Source organism: Lemur catta, chromosome 17, assembly GCF_020740605.2.
Source record: "Lemur catta isolate mLemCat1 chromosome 17, mLemCat1.pri, whole genome shotgun sequence".
Classification (NCBI taxonomy): Eukaryota; Metazoa; Chordata; class Mammalia; order Primates; family Lemuridae; genus Lemur; species Lemur catta.
In genome coordinates, this window is record NC_059144.1 from 37,871,608 (window position 1) to 37,888,793 (window position 17,186).

Consider the following 17,186-nt stretch of genomic DNA (forward strand, 5'->3'; position numbering starts at 1 on the left):
CTATTTGTAAGATCAGTACTCTACTTAAGAAACTGAGGAATGCATCAATCAGCATTACAATGTTGAGGTCTGTGTGGGTGGCAAGCACTTTATACTACTGTAAGTCGCACAATGTCTGTCTTTCCCTCCCCCTCCCTATGGCAGGGCTCAGGCTTGCACAATGTTCTTAAGCAGTTGCCTCTCAGATGCTCAGAAGACAGTGGATCTTGTCTTTTCTCAAAGACAGGAGGCAAAAAAGAGCCAGAAAAATAACCAATGCCTGCAGGTTGGTCTTTTGTTAGGTTTGTGATCAGTTTACCTGTTTATTGCCCAAGAGTAAGCTGGACAGAGTTTCCGATTTCAGCTCTGTAAAATCAATTAGCTTCATTTTCTTCCACAGCCAAGAGAGCTCTTCTCATGGAAGAATCCAAAGTCACAAGTCACCCACCAGTCCTGCCGTCCCTGAGTCTCACTCATCTTTATGTGGGGTTGGGACATAGAGCAGGATTGAAACAGAAGCAGTGTGGTGGGAAGGGTGCAGATTTACAGTCAGGAGACCTGGGATCTCTGCCTAGAGCTCCCTCTCATCTGGGCAATCGACCTCAATCACCTAAGGTAACACAATCATGGAAAGTGACCTCTGTGTCACATTAGGAATTATGGGGGCCTCTGACTTGAAACTAGAAAATACACAACCCTTCTAAAAGCCTTCGCATTTAAATTTTTAAATATTTTTACATTTTTTAACTTGCAACTTGGAAATAATTTTAGACTCAAAATCTGTTGCATAAATAGCATATAGGTACACCCATGTTCACAGCACTGTTATTCACAAGAGCCAGAAAGCAGAAGCAACTCAAGTGTCCATCTACAAATGAATGGATAAACAAAGTGGGGCATATATTTTGGAATATTATTCACCCTTGAAAAAGAAGGAAATTCTGACACATGCTACTACATGGATGAACCTTAAAGACATTCTGCTTAAGTGAAATAAGACAGACTCAAAAGGTCAAATATTGTATGATTCCACTTATGGGAAGTAGTTAGAATAGTCAAATTCATAGAGACAGAAGGTAGAAAGGTGGTTGCTGGGGAGAGGAGAGCGGGGAATGAGAGTTATTGTTTAATGGATACAGAGTTTCAGTTTGGGATGAAGAAAAAGTTCTGGAAATGGATGGTAGTGATGGCTGCACAGTGTGAATGTACTGAATACCACTGAACTGCACACTTAAAAGTGGTTAAAATGGAAAATTTGATGCCATATATATTTTACCACAATAAAAAAAAGATCATTTAAAAAAATATAGTAAAGTTCCCATTTACCCTTTAACCAGCCTCCCCAAAGTTATCATCTTGTATAACCATAGTATAATTACCAAAGCCAGGAAATAAGCATTGATACTATCAATTAATCTGCAGTCTTTATTCAGAATTCTGCAATTGTCCCATTCATATCCTTTTTTCTGATCCAGGATCCGATCTAGGATATGCATTGCATTTAACTGTGATGTCTCTTTAGTCTCTTCCAAGTTGGAAAAGTTCTGCAGTCCTTCTTTGTCTTTTAAGAACATGATGACTTTAAAGAATACTGGCAAGTTATGGGTTTGTCTAATGTTTCTACCTGGTTAAATACACGTTATGTATTTTCAGCAAGAAAAGAACATAACTAATATGTCCTTCTCAGGGCACCATACCATGAGGCACATGATTTCGACATGTCTCATTACCAGTGAGGTTGATTTAGATCACTTGGTTAAGGGTGTCTGTGCCAGGTTTCTCCACTATGAAGATACAATTTTCCCTTGTTTACTATTATATTTTACCCATTAATTTTAGCATCCATTGGTGATGCTTACCACCCACAGTTATTACTGTGGTATTTCCTGAATGATGATATTCAATTTCTACCATTACTTCTACATTTGTTAATTGGAATTCCAATGCAAGGAAGAATTTTCCCTTGACTCCATTCAAAATTAATTTCTAAAAAAAAATCAGTAAAATAAGCCAGAATAATGGTAAAATATGTCCCCCCAATGCTTACTGGCCCTTACCAACTCAAAGTTCCTTTCTAGTGTAAAAATTCTCAGATCTGTCATGCCTTCTGCAATAGGAAACAAAACTTGAAGTTCATACCACCTGGCAGTGGCCAAAGGCGCAAGTCTTTGGAGAGCAAAAGACAGCACACTTACATTTTCTTTTCCTCCCTCCACTTTTTTTTATTATTAAATCTTAACATTATCCTGAGTATATCAGCAGGGTTAAATAGAGAAAACATTTAAGAACCATTGAGCCTGGAAAATACACATGAAATATTTATGTTAATGTTGCCCTAGAGAATGTGGGTTTTAATGAACAGGAATTAAATCACAAAAGCTGCAGTGTTCTAGAAAATTTTTATTTGCACACAGACCTTTCATTAATGTTTGTGCCCTTGGAGGTCATCCAGTATCTGCTGTTCTGACCCTATGCCCTTTCCCCTGTGCCAGAGATGTCCCTTGAAGGCCCCTATCTGAGCTGCTCCAGGCTGGTGTCACAAATGGATGGACAGAATCAATACTATTGTAGAGTTTTGAGTTAACACAGCCCTGAAAGATGAAGAAATAAAACTTTCTTCAGTTAGCTATTTGTTCCTGTTATCCATTGCTGAGCAATGAACCAACCCAAAATTTAAGGTTATAAAATAGCCACCATTGTATTAAGCTCATAAATTTGGGGATCAGAAATCTAGAAAGGGCATAGTGGAAATGGCTTGTCCATGGTCCACAATGTCTGGAGACACAGCGGGGAAGCTCAGCAGCTAGAAGAGGACTAGAATGACTAGAGTCTGAAATCATCCAGAAGCTTTTCCACATATGTATTTAGCACCCTAAATGGGAAACCTGAAGGGTGGGTTCAGCCAGGGTTGTCAATCAAAGCATTGCACAAGCTTCCCGGCGTGGCTCTGGCTTCCTCATAGCATGGCAGCCTGATAGTTGGACTTCTTAAATTGTAGGTCAGGACTTTAAGAGAAAGTGTGTTCCAGGGAGCAAGGCAGAAGTCTCATGGTTTCTTACGACTTAGATTCAGAATTCAGGTGGCATCACTTCTACCATACTCTTGTAATCAAAGCAGTCAGACTCCCCAGATTCAAGGGTTGGGGTCATGGACCTCATCTCTTGTTATGAAGAGTGTTACAGAATCTTGGCTATGATTTTAAAAGAGCCACACTCTTCAAAATTGAAACACCAGGGAAATACAATTTTTAATAAAAATAGAAAATACTCTCTTAGTCTGAATGTACTTCCCTTCCTCCAGATATTCTAAGAAACATTCCCCAGGTATCTCTGACTAAAATAATCCCTCCTTTGGGTTCCCATAGCACCTTGTCCATAACTCTGTTACAGTGCAGTGTACTCTAACAATAAAAATATAAAATAGTAACTAACAATTATTGAGTGCTCACTATGTGCCAGGTATTATTCCAAGTACTTTTCATGCATTACCTCACTTAATTCCCATGGCAACAATGTGAAAAGGGAAAACTCCATTTGATAAGTTAAAAAAATCTGAGGCCCACAAGGGTTAAATAACTTGCCAAAGGTCATATTGCTATTAAGTGGAAGAGCTAGAAACTAAACCAACACAGTGTGGCTCCAGAACTGGCGTTCTTAAACCACTGAACTACGGAGTACCATTCATATGCTGCTATGTGCAAATCTGCCTTTCCTAATGAATTGTGAGTTATTTGCAGGCTGAGAGTATGTCATAGTTATCTTTGTCTCTCCAGTACCAAACACAGTGCCTGGCTTATGACAAGGAATTCAAAAATACACAATAGAAAGTGCACAAAAGAGAAGAAACTAAAATGCAAATAAATACATGAAAAGATGCTCAAACTTTCAAAATAAAGACATACAAATAAGATGGCATAGTTTGCCTATCAAATTGGCAAAAATTAAAATGCCAATCAATAAATATCAATCCAGTGTTATTGGCAGTATGGGAAAATGGATATTTTTATTCTGATAACTTTTTGGTAGCTCTTGGAATATGTAACTTTATAGGGAAACTTTTCAGAAGTATTTATCAAAGTGATAAATGTTCATAATCTATGACTGAGTGATTGAATTCCTAAGATATGTTCTACAGGAAAACTCTCATCTATTCACATACTGATAATTACAAAGCTCTTCATCATAGCATTTTTTAATAACAGCTTGATTGAGGTATAATTCATATATCATAACATTCACCCTTTAGAAATGTGCAATTCAGTGATCTTTAGTACAGAAAGTTGTACAATCATTACCATGATCTAATTTTAGAAAATTTTTATCAACCCAAAAAGAAACCCTGAACCATTACCAATCACTCCTCATTTCTGCCTCCTTCTAGCCCCAGACAACTACTAATCTACTGTCTGTCTATGGATTTGTCTATTCTGGACATTTCATATAAAGGAAGTGGCATAATATGTGACCATTTGTCTGGCTTTTTTCACCAAGAATTAAGTTTTCAAGGTTCATCCATGTTTTAGCATGTATCATTACTTAATTCTTTTCTACTTGAAAATAATATTCCATTGTCCATATATACCACATTTTGTTTATCCTTTCATCAGTTGATAGAAACCTGGGTTGTTTATAGTTTTTGACTACCATGAATAATGCTGCTATGAACATTTGTGAACAAGTGTTTGTGTAGACATATGTTTTCATTTCGCTCACATGTATACTGACACGTGGAATTGCTGGGCCATATGAAAAGTCTAAGTTTAACATTTTGAATGCCAAAGAGTTTTCCAAAGGGACTGTGCCATTTTACTATCCTGCCAGCAACTTGTAAGGGTTCAAATTCCTCCCAGTCTGGGTCAACAGCTCCTGGAAAGGGGAGGGGTGTATTTTTTTTTTTACCCATCCTAGTAGGTGTAAAGTGGTATCTTATGGTTTTGATTTGCATTTCCCTAATATCTAGTAATATTGAACATCTGTGTGTTTATTGGCCATTTGAATATCTTCTTTGGAGAAATAGCTATTCAAATCCTTTGCTAATTATTAAATTGGGTTATTTGACTGTATTGTTGTATTGTAAGCATTCTTTAAATATTCTTATACAAGCCCCTTGTGAGAGATATGATTTGAAAATATTTTCTCCCATTCTGTGGGTTTTTATTTTCTTATGATTTCTTCTGAAGTGCAACCATTCTTAATTTTAATGAAGTACAATTTATATATTTCTTTTTGTTCCTTATACTTTTGGTGTTGTATCTAAGATAACATTGGCTAACACAAAGTCATGAAGATTAATTCCTATGTTTAATCTAAGAGTTGTATAGTGTTAGCTCTTACTTTTAGGACTATAAATTATTTTTAATTAAATTTTGCATGTGGTTTGAGATAGGGATCCAAATTCATTTTTTTTTTCATTTTCCATGTGTATTTCCAGTTGTCTAAGCATAGTTTGTTATGTAAGTCTTCCAAATTTGTTCTTCTTTTTCAAGATCACCTTTGCTATTTATTTGGTCCTCTGGGTTTCCATTTAAATTTTAAGATCAGCAAAAACAACATCTGAGATTTTGAAAGTAATTGTGTAGAATCTACAGATAAGTTGGAGGGTATTGCCATTTTAAAAATCCATGAACATAGGATGCCTTTCTATTTATTTAGATCTTCTTTAATTTCTTTCAATGATATTTTGTACTTTTCAGTGTACAAGTCTTGCACTTTTGTTAGATTTAGTCCTCAGTATTTTATTTATTTGATGTTATCATAAATTGACTTTTTTCTTTAATTCCATACCTGAATTGTTCATTGCTTGTGTATAGGAATAGAATTGATCTTTCATGTTAATCTTATATCCTGCAACCTTGCTGAACTCTTTTGTTAATTCTAATAAATTTTTGTGGATTCTTTAGGACTTTCTATATGTAAGATATGTATCCTACAAATATAGTTTTTTTCCTTGCTTTCTAATCTGGATACCTTTATTTCTTTGCCTTGCCTAACTGCCTTGGGTAGAATCTCTAGTACACTCTTGAATGTAAGTAGCAAGAATAGACATCTTTGTCTTATTCTGATCTTAAAGGGAAAGCATTCAGCCTTTCACTATTAAATATGATGTTGGCTGTGGGTTTTTCACATACATTTATCAGACTAAAGAAATTGCCTTCCATTCCTAGTCTTTTCAAATGTGATTATTATAAAAGGATTTTAGATTTTGTTACATACTTTTCTGCATTTATTGAGATGATCATGTGGTTTCTGTTCTTTATTCCATGGTATAGTTATTACATTAATTGCTTTTCAGATGTTAAAACTACCTTGCATTACTGAAATAAATTCCACTTTGTCAGGATGCATAATCCTTTTTATATGTTGCTGGATTCACTTTGCTAGTATTTTGATGAGAATTTGGGGGTTTATATTTGAAAGGGATAGCAGTCTATAATTTTCTTTTCTTGTGAGGTCTTTGTCTGGTTTTTGTATCAGGGTGATATTGGCCTGAATGAATGAGTTGGGAAATGTTCCTTCCTCTTCCACTTTTTGGAAGAGTTTCTGAATAGATTGGTATTAATTTTATAAACATTTAGTAGAATTTACCAGTGAAGTCATATAGGAGTAGGCTTTATTTTGTAAAAGGTTTTTAAATTATTAATTCAATCTCTTTACTTGTTATAGGTCTATTCAAATTTTCTATCACTTCTTGAGTCAGTTTTAGAAATTTTTATATTTCTAAGAATTTGACTATTTCACCAAGGTTATTTCATTTGTTGACATGCGGTTTTTCATAGTATTCCCTAAAATCCTTTTCATTTCTATAGGTTGGTAGTGAAGTCCCCTCGTTCACTTATTTTACTCATTTGAGTTTTCTCTTCCTTTTTTTTTTTTTTTAATTTGGTCAGTCTTGATAGAGGTTTGTCAATTTTGTTGAATTTTTCAAAGACTAACTTTTGGATTTATTGATTTTCTCTATTGTTTTCCTATTTTCTATTTTATTTATTTTAACTTGAGTCTTCTACTTTCTCTAATTTGCTTCCTTCTGTTTGCTTTAGATTTTATTTGGTCTTGTTTTTCTAGTTTCATAACGTACAAAGTTAAGTTATTAATTTGAGATTGTTCTTATCTTTTAACAGACATCTTACAGCTATGAATTTCCTTTAAAGCACTGCTTTAGCTACATTCCATAAGTTGTTGTATTCTGAACTTTTGTTTTTATTTATCTAAAGGCATTTTTTAATATGCCGTGTGATTTGTTTTTTAACCCATTAATTATATAGGAGTATGTTGTTTAATTTCTACATATTTCTGAATTTCCCAATTTTTATTCTGTTATTCTTAATGTAATTAGTAATTGTGATCAGAAAACATACTTTGTGTTATTTTGCTCCTTTTAAGTTTACTGAAGCTTGTTTTATGGCCTAATATGATCTATCCTGAAGAATGTTCCATGTGACTTGAGAAGAATATGTATTTTGCCATCACTGGGTGGAATTCTCCATAGATGTCTCTTAGTTAGTTTATAGTTTTATTTAAACTGTGAACTTTCAATTTACTTTTTGATCTTCTGTCTACTAATTCTATCCATTATTGAAAGTGGACCACTAAAGCCAGCTATTACTGACAGATTACTTATTTTTCCCTGCAATTCTGTCATTTTTATTTAACGTATTTTGTGCTTTGTTGTGAGGTGCACATGTATTTATAATTCTTACACCTTTTGATGGATTAAACTTTTTTCATAATAAAAAGTCATTCTTTATCTCTAGTAACAATTTTTGTCCTAAAATACATTTTGTCTAACATTTGTGCGGCCACTCCACCTCTCTTTTGGTTACTGTTTACATAATATATCCTTTCACATGCCTTTACTTTCAGCCTATTTGTGTATTTGAATCTAACGTATGTGTCTTGTAGACAGCATGTAGTCGAATTATGGGTTGTGTGTTTCACTTTTTTTTTTTATCCATTCTATCCATCTCAGGTTTTTGATGAGTTCTGTTGTTGTTTCTGGGTTTTACTGTTGTTACTATTGCTGTTTGTTTGTTTAATATCTTTCTTGGATTAATTCTGTAAAATACGTAAGTCCTATAGTGTGCCATTGAATCTATGCTTGGTTAGCTTAGTGGTCAGACTAGACAGAGATTTCCTTAAAGACCTTGAATCAATAAAGTAGGGCTTTTTTGTTGTTTGTTTGGGGTTTTTTTGTTTGATTGTTTTCTTTTAATCCTTTCCTAAAGGGCTCTGTGTGTACACTGGGGCATGCCTTCCTTCCATGCTCAGGCAGGCAACTGACGACTCAGCCTTGGCCTTCACTTTCTATTCTTAAGGAGCCTGAAAATCAACCAAAGTGAACATGTAAAGCCTTCTTAGATACTTCTTGGTTACGTGCACAGCTCTGCATACGTATGTGGCCTTCCAAGTCTCTAGGAATATATTAGAGTTTTGTAAGGCCTTCTACAGATATCTTGTTCTCCAGATCTTTTTTTAAAGTTTTATGTCCAGCCTCTTGTTTGCCCCCGTTGGTATGCTGCCACAGGAAGCTGCAATGTTGAATAAGTGCCACGGATTGTTTTTGACACACCCCCAGGGGATAGGGCTTTTCCTACTGTGCACACTCTGGGTCAGATCAAAGAAGAAAAAGAAAATAATAACAAACCCTATGAATGGGACATTTCCAGGTAGCTTCCAGGCAATTATTTGAGAATGGGGCTTTTCAAATAGCTCCAAACCCAATTTGCACTCTCTGGTGTCTGTTTGGCTTCTGGTTTTCACAGCTACTCTGATTGCAAGGTCCTTGTGGTTCAAAGATGCTGAAGACCGGATGGTAACAGGGCAATTTAAAGCACCACAAAGCTTTCTGTTGTTACTGAGAGTCAATGGTTTTCTTGAATAAATGCCCCTCAGGTTGCTGCAAGCCTTTTTTTAATTTCCAGAGTTCTGTAAAAGTTGTTTTGTCCATTTTTTTCCCATGTTCTAGTTGCTTTTATGTAATCATAAATTTTTGAGGATTCTTACTCTATCATCATTCCTGAAGTTCCCCCCAACACACGGCATTATCTTCTAATGTAAGAAAAAATTGGAAACATCTTAATATGCATCAGTAATGGAAAGGCTAAATGAATCATGGTGTATTCCATGTGTAGAATATTATACAGCTGTTACAAAGAAGGAGGTAGAAAATGAAAGTTTGTGATAACATATGAGAAAGTGAAGAACCATTTTGCATAATAATATGTACTGGGCTTAGGAACGTGCGCACGTTGTGTGTGTGTGTGTGTATGTAAGCAAAGAGGAAGATCTAAAACCAGCTCATTTTACTATTAAGGAAATAACAGTTTTCTCGGGTGTGAGTAGGCCTAAAGCAAAAAAAGATAACCTAACTCCAATACTGCCAAAAAAGAAACTGTGAAGAATTTTTACTTTGTTATTCATGTTTTTTCTGTTCTCCAGATTTACTATATATTTCCTTTATATTAAAAATAAGATAATAAGAATAACTATTATTTAAGAAATATCTGAGGCACACTCAAGCTCTACTTGATCTAAAAATCTCAAACTGACCCCAGCTGTGTTGGAAAACCTTACTTTCAAATCATCCACATTGCTTTTTCTTTTCTTTCAAATACTGAGTGACAAGGCACACACCCGAAATTTCAATCACAAATACTTTGAGTGGTGACATTCATTTTGGTTTCAGGACCTCTCTGAGAATTTGATGAAAGCCATGTGTCCTCTTCCCCAAAAAGTACATATATGCACTATTTTGTCTATAATTTTCAAGGATTTACTGAAATTCACTAACCAGGTTAAGAATCGCAAATGACATATTTTTGTTGATACGAAGATGTGGAAAAATGGAAGAGATCTGGGAACTTTGGGGCCCTATATTCTCTATAAAGAGAAAAAGTGGTCCAGAGCAGAAGTAATTTGCCCAAAGTCACACTGTTAGATGGCAACAGAAACAAGACACATCCAGGTCTCCTGACTCCCAGGTCAAGGTTCTTCCCCCCACGTTACCTTGGACCACAAGCCAATGACAGTCCTCTTGTGGTTCTCCAAGATTCTTGCAGGCCCTGTGCCAAGATGGGCTCTCGCTATGGTGGCTGCTCTGATAGGCTGTGACAGCCATACCTGATTCCAGGATCCTGGGGATGGGAAGAGAGAGGGAAACCTGGCCTGTCACCCAGTAGGCACTTTCTGCATGTAGATGGTCACACTGTGCTCAGCCTGATAAGAGGCACCGAAGCCTCACAGAGAAAGCCCAAGACACAGGGCAGACAATCCCTGTGGAGACATGACTAGGTCACAACGTGATTGTGGAGCGACCCAATGACACATGGAGTAGAAACACTGGTCCAAGAGAGGAGAAGGGAGAGTTTGCTGTGAGCATGGATGTAAAGATAAGGCTCCATAGAAAACGGGAAGGAATCAAAGGATGGACAGGAACTAAAGAAATGGGAGAAAGGACAGAAGGTATCTGGGAAGGGGGAGGAGAAGGCAGGGCGTCAGCAAGGGCAAGGAGCACAGTGACAGGGAAACAGAGGGCCGAGTCCGACCGGAGGCTCACCAGTGGTTCTCTCACATGCCTCCCCGCCCCAGCGAGCCCCTGCGTGCAGCCCCGGCCTTGGTGTCCCTGTCCCTGGGCCAAGCCCAGACGCTAACCATGCCTGTGTCTGTTTGACTCTCTGCAGCTCCCCTTCGCCGAAGGCCTGTACCACTTTTACCACAATGGCCTTGCAAAGGCCAAAAGAAGACGCAGCCTACACCACAGGCAGCAGCTCGAGCGAGACCCCAGGGTGAGTTTTCACTGCAAACCTGCCTCCCAATCTCTGCTGCTACCGCTGAGCCCACCACGGGCGTGTGGAGGGGATAGGCAGGGGTGTTTGAAGTAGAGTCACTTCCTGTATCATGATAAGCCAAATGGATGTTTTGTGAGTGGCACCAGGGACGGGGCTCCTCTGTCTGCAATAAATAACCCTAGGCCCCTTTGTAGGCCTGGGAGGAGCAAACAGGGATATCACCTTTTCCTGGCTGTCTTCTGGTACATTATGCGTGGGGACTTAGGGTTGCCTGGGAACGTGTTTTGGCTTCTGATGGATGGGAAGACACCAAGCCGTTTAATGAGTCATTTTATAGAAAGTGTCTACTAGCGACTCCACATGCGCTGAGGAGGCTGCCATGCCCCATATTGTGAATGGGAAAATGAGTGGGCCAGTAAGTGATCAGCTCCCAGCAGGCAGCGGACTCTCAGTGTCCATGCTTGAGTGCGGCCACGAGACCGTCTCGACCTTCCTTCTCGTCCTGTACTTCCTAGCACTGCCCTAATTTACCCTCGTGCCCCAACTGTCTTCTTGATGCTTGCAACCTGCATTTTGTTATGTCCATTCCTTACCTTACTCTTGGACTCCAGGTCCCATTTCCTATTCCCCCTGACAACTCAAATTCACTTTTCCCCAACCAAATATATCATCTTAGCCACAAGAGACTCCTCTTCCAGTGTTTGCACTCCCTGCTTTTCAGAATAGAAATGCTGGTGATCCTATCTTCCACCATCCCCATAAGCACACTCATCCAGTTGGATAGATTCTGACTTCTTTCGGGCCTCTCACTAAGAGGGAGAGTGAGTAACTGCCCACGCAAGTTGCTCTCTGTACGTTGAAGGCAGTGCAACCTCTACCCAGGACTCTTGGGGACAGGGTGGTGAAAAATAGGTCAGTTGTTTGAGTTAGGGAATTGTGCAAGAGACTTCTTTTGAGCTGATGGAATCTGGAAATTCATTCTTGCAGGGCTTTTCGTGTGAACACTTCCGTAGGTTTAATTTGGGCTTTAATTAGGAATGTAGATGAAACAACTGACCAGCCACCAGCAATTTTTCTTTAACTCCTCAACCCAGGGGTTCCCACATCCCCTGGAGTGGACTTGCTGCTCTGAGAAGCCACTTCATCTTTGCCTTTGCAGTAACAGCCAAGCCGCCTGTGCTGCCAGCCATTCTCAGCGTCCTTAAAGGGTCTGTTGTGGAAGCTGGCACCACCACCTAAGGGAGAAGCCCTCTTTTCTGTGTGATAACAGCTTGTGCCCTGGTCACGCCAATTCATTGCCTGGGGATACCCTTGGGCACCATGTGGACAGGGATCTTGTCTGTCTCACCTGTGAATCCAAGGTGGGCACCGGTAGATAAAGACCACTCCAAGTGCACTGTAACACTGGTTTTTCCTACACTTCAACCCCACTCCATGTTCTTGCTTTCTGTGGCCAATTGGTTTCCTTTTATTTACATATTTTCTTAAAAGTCCTATTGGTTTCTTTTCTTCCATGATTAAAGGCATTGCCCCAAGATTACTCAGAAAGAAACATAAAATAAATTGTAGGAAGCCAGGCTCAGTGGCTCATGCCTGTAATCCCAGCACTTTGGGAGGCTGAGGCATGAGGATTGCTTGAGGTTGAGTTCAAGACCAGCCTGGGCAACACAGTGAAACCCCTATCTCTGAAAAATAAATAAAGAAATAAATATATAAAATAATTTTTAAAAACATAAAAAAAACACAAACTGGGGGGATAGGGGCAAAAGGAAAGAGATGTTTAAAAGGCTTGGCTGAGAGAGAGAACTGAGGGACTCAAAAACCACTATTTGGGTCAGAGAGACTAATTGGGATGAGGCTAAGATTTTCTCATGCTAGCACCGTTTGAAATGATCTCTGATGTGCTGATTCGTAAAGTGTAAAGTGACATTTCCAAAAGAGAAGAAAACGAGACAGGTTCAGTTATTACCCCCTCTTCCCCCCAGAAAAAAATGATCAGGCACTGGTGATTTTAAATCATTTGTCTTCCTCCTTGAAATATTATGTATTATCACTAAAAGGGGTGTCCCTTCCCCCTTCACTACCCATAATAAGGGCCCTGGTAGCCAATTGCCTCTGCCTGGTGGAGGTGACCACGTGCCCTATCCATGAAGGCCAACAGAAAATAGCAGGGAAACTAAAGAAGACAATGTCTCCTGTACTTTTTCCTCTGTCTTGTCAAGGTTAAATGTCAGGGATCTTTGTCAACAATAAACTCGTTCCAGGAAAAGAAAAAAAGCATGAAAATCTTATAATTCTTTGCAAAAAGAGAAAACTGCTAATGCTGACTTCCTCCATCCAAAATATTAGATTAAGACCTGAGTCTTTTCTGCATGATGTTCTTGTGGTGTTCTAATTTTGGCATCTTCTGATAGCAAAATATAGTGGCAACTATTCTTAAACAAAAATCATGGACTATTAAACAGTGCAAAAATAGCAATATAAGGATTCTGCCTGTGTGTCTATAGATATTAAACAAAAGGGCAAATATGTCTAATGTTGAAATACCCCAATTTTGGGGTTCCCAAGCACATTCAACCAGGTTGCAAAAAGAAAAGTAAATAAAAGTGTAGGAAAAGGGGAAGGAATAAATAGCTAGAAGAATTGCTGATCCACGCTTTTCTCTCACATAGAAGCTGTAAGTTATGCTTTGGGGAGTTAAGACTTAAGAATAAGTTGTTCCATCATTCTCTGAAACATACTGTCTCTTCGACTTTACCCATGTTGGCAGTCCCGGCTCCCTTCTCCTTCCTGTGTCTGCACTACTTCCCTGCCTCTTTCACTCATTGTCCACAGACTTATAAAGGGGAATGGAAAGCCCAGTGCAGGATGCTCTGAGCTGATACAGGATCTCAGCAATGGACCTACCTGGGTAGCTTTCTGGCCAAAGAAACCACCAGGATTTGCTATCTACCCAAGAACTAAAAAAGGAAAAGAGAACCAAGATAGCTTGTTTTGTTTTGGCTTCAGAACAGAAATATTTATGATGTCTGTCTCTCATTTAGCAGCTAATTTTTATGTTTAAAGGAAAACAGGAGAAAAAAGTCTAGAAAGGGATCATAAAGTGCTACTTTCAATATATTCGTCTTTGTTCATGCAGGGAAATAACTAAGAAAACAGATTCTGTTGTAGACTGTTTTGAAGGTGTTTTCTTGTCTTTCCAATCCTCTCTACCAAAAGGTTAGCAGGCAGCTGAGTGTCATCAGTTAGATGCTAAAAAGCAAAAATTGTGTCTTGTTTATTTCTGTAATATCTTTGCATGGTGCATTTCTAAATGCATAGCATAGGCTCAGTAAATGACTATTGAATGAATGAATGATTAATAACTTTTCTTCAGGGCTTCAATTCATGAAATAGTATTGTTTTCCTTATCTTATATTTTTATCCCTATCCTAAAATGTGCATCCATTGGGAAATGGAAGTACTATATAGTCTTCTCTGTGGTTTCTCCTTTAGATACATTCTTAATTGTGGGTAACAGAAACCAATTACCTACTATTTCATTGCTTCCAAGTTTTGTCACTAAGAATCCAGGAAGAAGTTTTTAATTTTTAAAGTCCAATATACAGTGTTCCTGGTCACATTCTCAGTTATGGTACCATCACCAAAGCAAGGATCATGTGTCTAGAAAGTTTTGATAGCTAAAATAATTTGAAGATATAATAAATAAACCCAACGTTGAGATAAAATAATAAAACCAAAAATATCTTCTCCACATCAGGCTTAAGAACAAATATTCTCTGCCCAAAACCTCTGTGAGATGCGTTAAACTTTAGCGAGGGCAGCATCAACAGATCTTGACACCAAACCTGACTGTGGTCCATGGTCAACATATCAAAACCTCATAAATTCTACAAGCACTTGAAAAGCTCCTGGAGAATAGATTTATTTAAGATAATATTTGTTTCAAAGTGCTGGCAAACCACACATGCACATCTGAAAAAGAGTATTAAAATGAAATACTTTTTAAAAATGTGAAGGACTCACATCATTCTATGAACAACACACACTAGTTATATGGCAGCCAAATAATTTAATCAAAAACACACCTAATGGCTGCAGCGCACACTGTCTGGGGGGTGGGCACGCTTGAAGCTCTGACTCAGATGGGGCAAAGGCAACATATGTAACCTAAACATGTGTGCCCCCATAATATACTGAAATAAAAAAATTAAACAAATAAAACAAAATAAATAACCTGAGTTTCATTTGTTGAAAGACATTATTTGATTTGAGCATTACAAACATGGATTTCCTTTTCTAAGCAATTTTACTAGCCTATACAGTTATTCTTCAAAATCATTTTTTAACCTGTTCCAATTTTGCAAGTCAGAAACTTCTATTAGTCCAATAAAAATTTTCTTTGGTTCCCCCATCTCAAAGAATCCATGGTGTTTCCTTTGTGTTCTATATTTGGGAGCCGTATCTTTCTGGCTTCTTTCTCATCCAAACGTATCCACATTTCCAATAACCATGGATGGCAGCCGCATAATCCAGGAGTGATCTATTCTTTTTTTCTTTAAAGATCTATTTTTGAATATGTTTGTGGAGTTTTCAAGCTACTTCAATAACCCACAAAAGTTAGTGTCACTGGATAATACAATCACTTCAAAAATCTCACAGAACAATACCACCAGAGCAAGAGAGAATTTTCCTCTTCTTTAAAGTTAACTGGATATGATTGGTGTGATTTGTGTTTATTGTGGCCAAACTGTCCTTTCTTTTGATTTATGTTCATTAACTGTTTGATACTTAGATTAAAAGTTAGGGAAGAGAAGGAAAAGCACCATTACCTTATGGAAAGTCTACAGTCAGATTGAAAACGTCATGCAGAAAAATATCTTCCTCTTTTGTCTTGACCAAACCTTCCTCCAGTGGGTAACTAACAGAATTTGGGTGGCCTCTCCTTACCGTCACAGTGAATGCGTGAACGTCTCAGCCTGGGTGGGGAGAAGGCAGGTAAAAAGAAATTAGATCGTTTTAGTACCTTTTTTAAAGGATTTTATACCCAAAGAATAGGTTGGTTTTTAGTCGTATACTTGTTATCTCTAAAATGTTAAGGTTTGAGATTTTGAGATGCTGCTCTAAGAAATGTATAGGAATTCTCCAATTTATCTTCAAATACCTCCTTGAAGGAAAAGAAAAATGCAGATTTGATTATATTTTACTTATTAAGAAACATAGGCTTGGTAAGTTTATTATTAATGTTACAACAAAAACAAAAGTAATCATAGTATTTTGTATTTTTGTAGAACTTTTATTCTTGAGGGCATTTGTGGCTACTAATTCTTCATATTCTCATTTCCTTGTGGCATAAGTTGGACCAGGAATGGTTTGTGACTTGACAAAAGTCTCGTGGTTTGTAAGGTGTCTTAACCACTACACAGTGCAGCTGTTTTATAAATTAATTTTCCCTGCTCCTCTGCACAAAGAGAAGGGTGGAGCAGGAAGAGTCCTAAAGAAACATTGATTCAGTCCTTTGCCTTGAAGCTTTAAAATACAGTTTTACCACTGAGATGAAATAGACCCAGAGACGGTCAGTGACTTCCCTGGGGCCACACAGCCATAATTGATGGGGAAAAAAATAAAACTCCTGACTCCTCTCGGTATCAGGTCTGATTTAAGTGAGTTTGAAAAGCTAAGTGAGGATCGATATTGCTGATGAACTTGTGGGTCTTTAAAAAAATTATTCTCGCTAATTAATAATTAGGTTCTCTAAATTAAAATAATATAATAAAAAGAAGTGGAGTAACATCATAAGTTTAGGTAGCTATGTGAATTCAATGAACTCAGTTATAAACAGAAAAAAGGAGAGGGAGATTCAAAGGGTGGGCGCTTCGGCTCAGCATCCTGCTCAGTTCCCTTATGCCCCTAAGAGGTCGTGCGCTGGAGACGCTCACAGTGGGAGCATTGCACCTTTCTGGGTGAGAGACTATAACATTTAAAGATAATATTTTTGGCACAAAATATTTCCTAAACGCAAGTCGACTCCTTCACGTGCTGTAGGGACAAGGGGACAAGACCAGATTCCATTGCGAAAGGGAAATTCCACATTTCTGGTGCCCTGAGATGCAATATCGGTTTCTAACTTCCCAAAGGAATTTTCAAAGTTAATTTAAACCATGCACAATTTCCACTTTACACACTTTAGAATTCAATCCCTGAGGTGTGATTCCTCTATGAAAAAGTAAATGAAGGTGGAGTCTTCGCTTGGATTTCCTGGAAACAGACTCCGAGTTGGGGAGTGGTGAGCAGGTTTCTTGGGGAGTGCGGACGGCAGCACCGGGCAAAGCCCTGCAATGTGCTTGCAACAGAGGCCCCCGTCAATCCCATGGGAGACCTAGAGGCAGGAATGGCCCTTCAGAGTTACCCCAATGTGAGGCAG

General features: G+C 38.1%; 1 protein-coding gene across 3 annotated transcripts in view; it reads left to right on the plus strand.

Annotated features, from left to right (window-relative positions):
• Positions 1 to 17,186, plus strand: part of PCSK2 (proprotein convertase subtilisin/kexin type 2) — a 188,964-nt gene that overhangs the window by 14,042 nt on the left and 157,736 nt on the right. For 2 of the 3 annotated variants that reach the window (XM_045529543.1, XM_045529542.1), the window contains one exon: positions 10,655 to 10,759. The exons of the other annotated variant lie outside the window; for it this stretch is intronic. In XM_045529543.1, the coding sequence (XP_045385499.1) occupies positions 10,655 to 10,759 (105 nt within the window). The remainder of the gene's footprint in view (positions 1 to 10,654; positions 10,760 to 17,186) is intronic. 3 annotated transcript variants of the gene reach the window in all.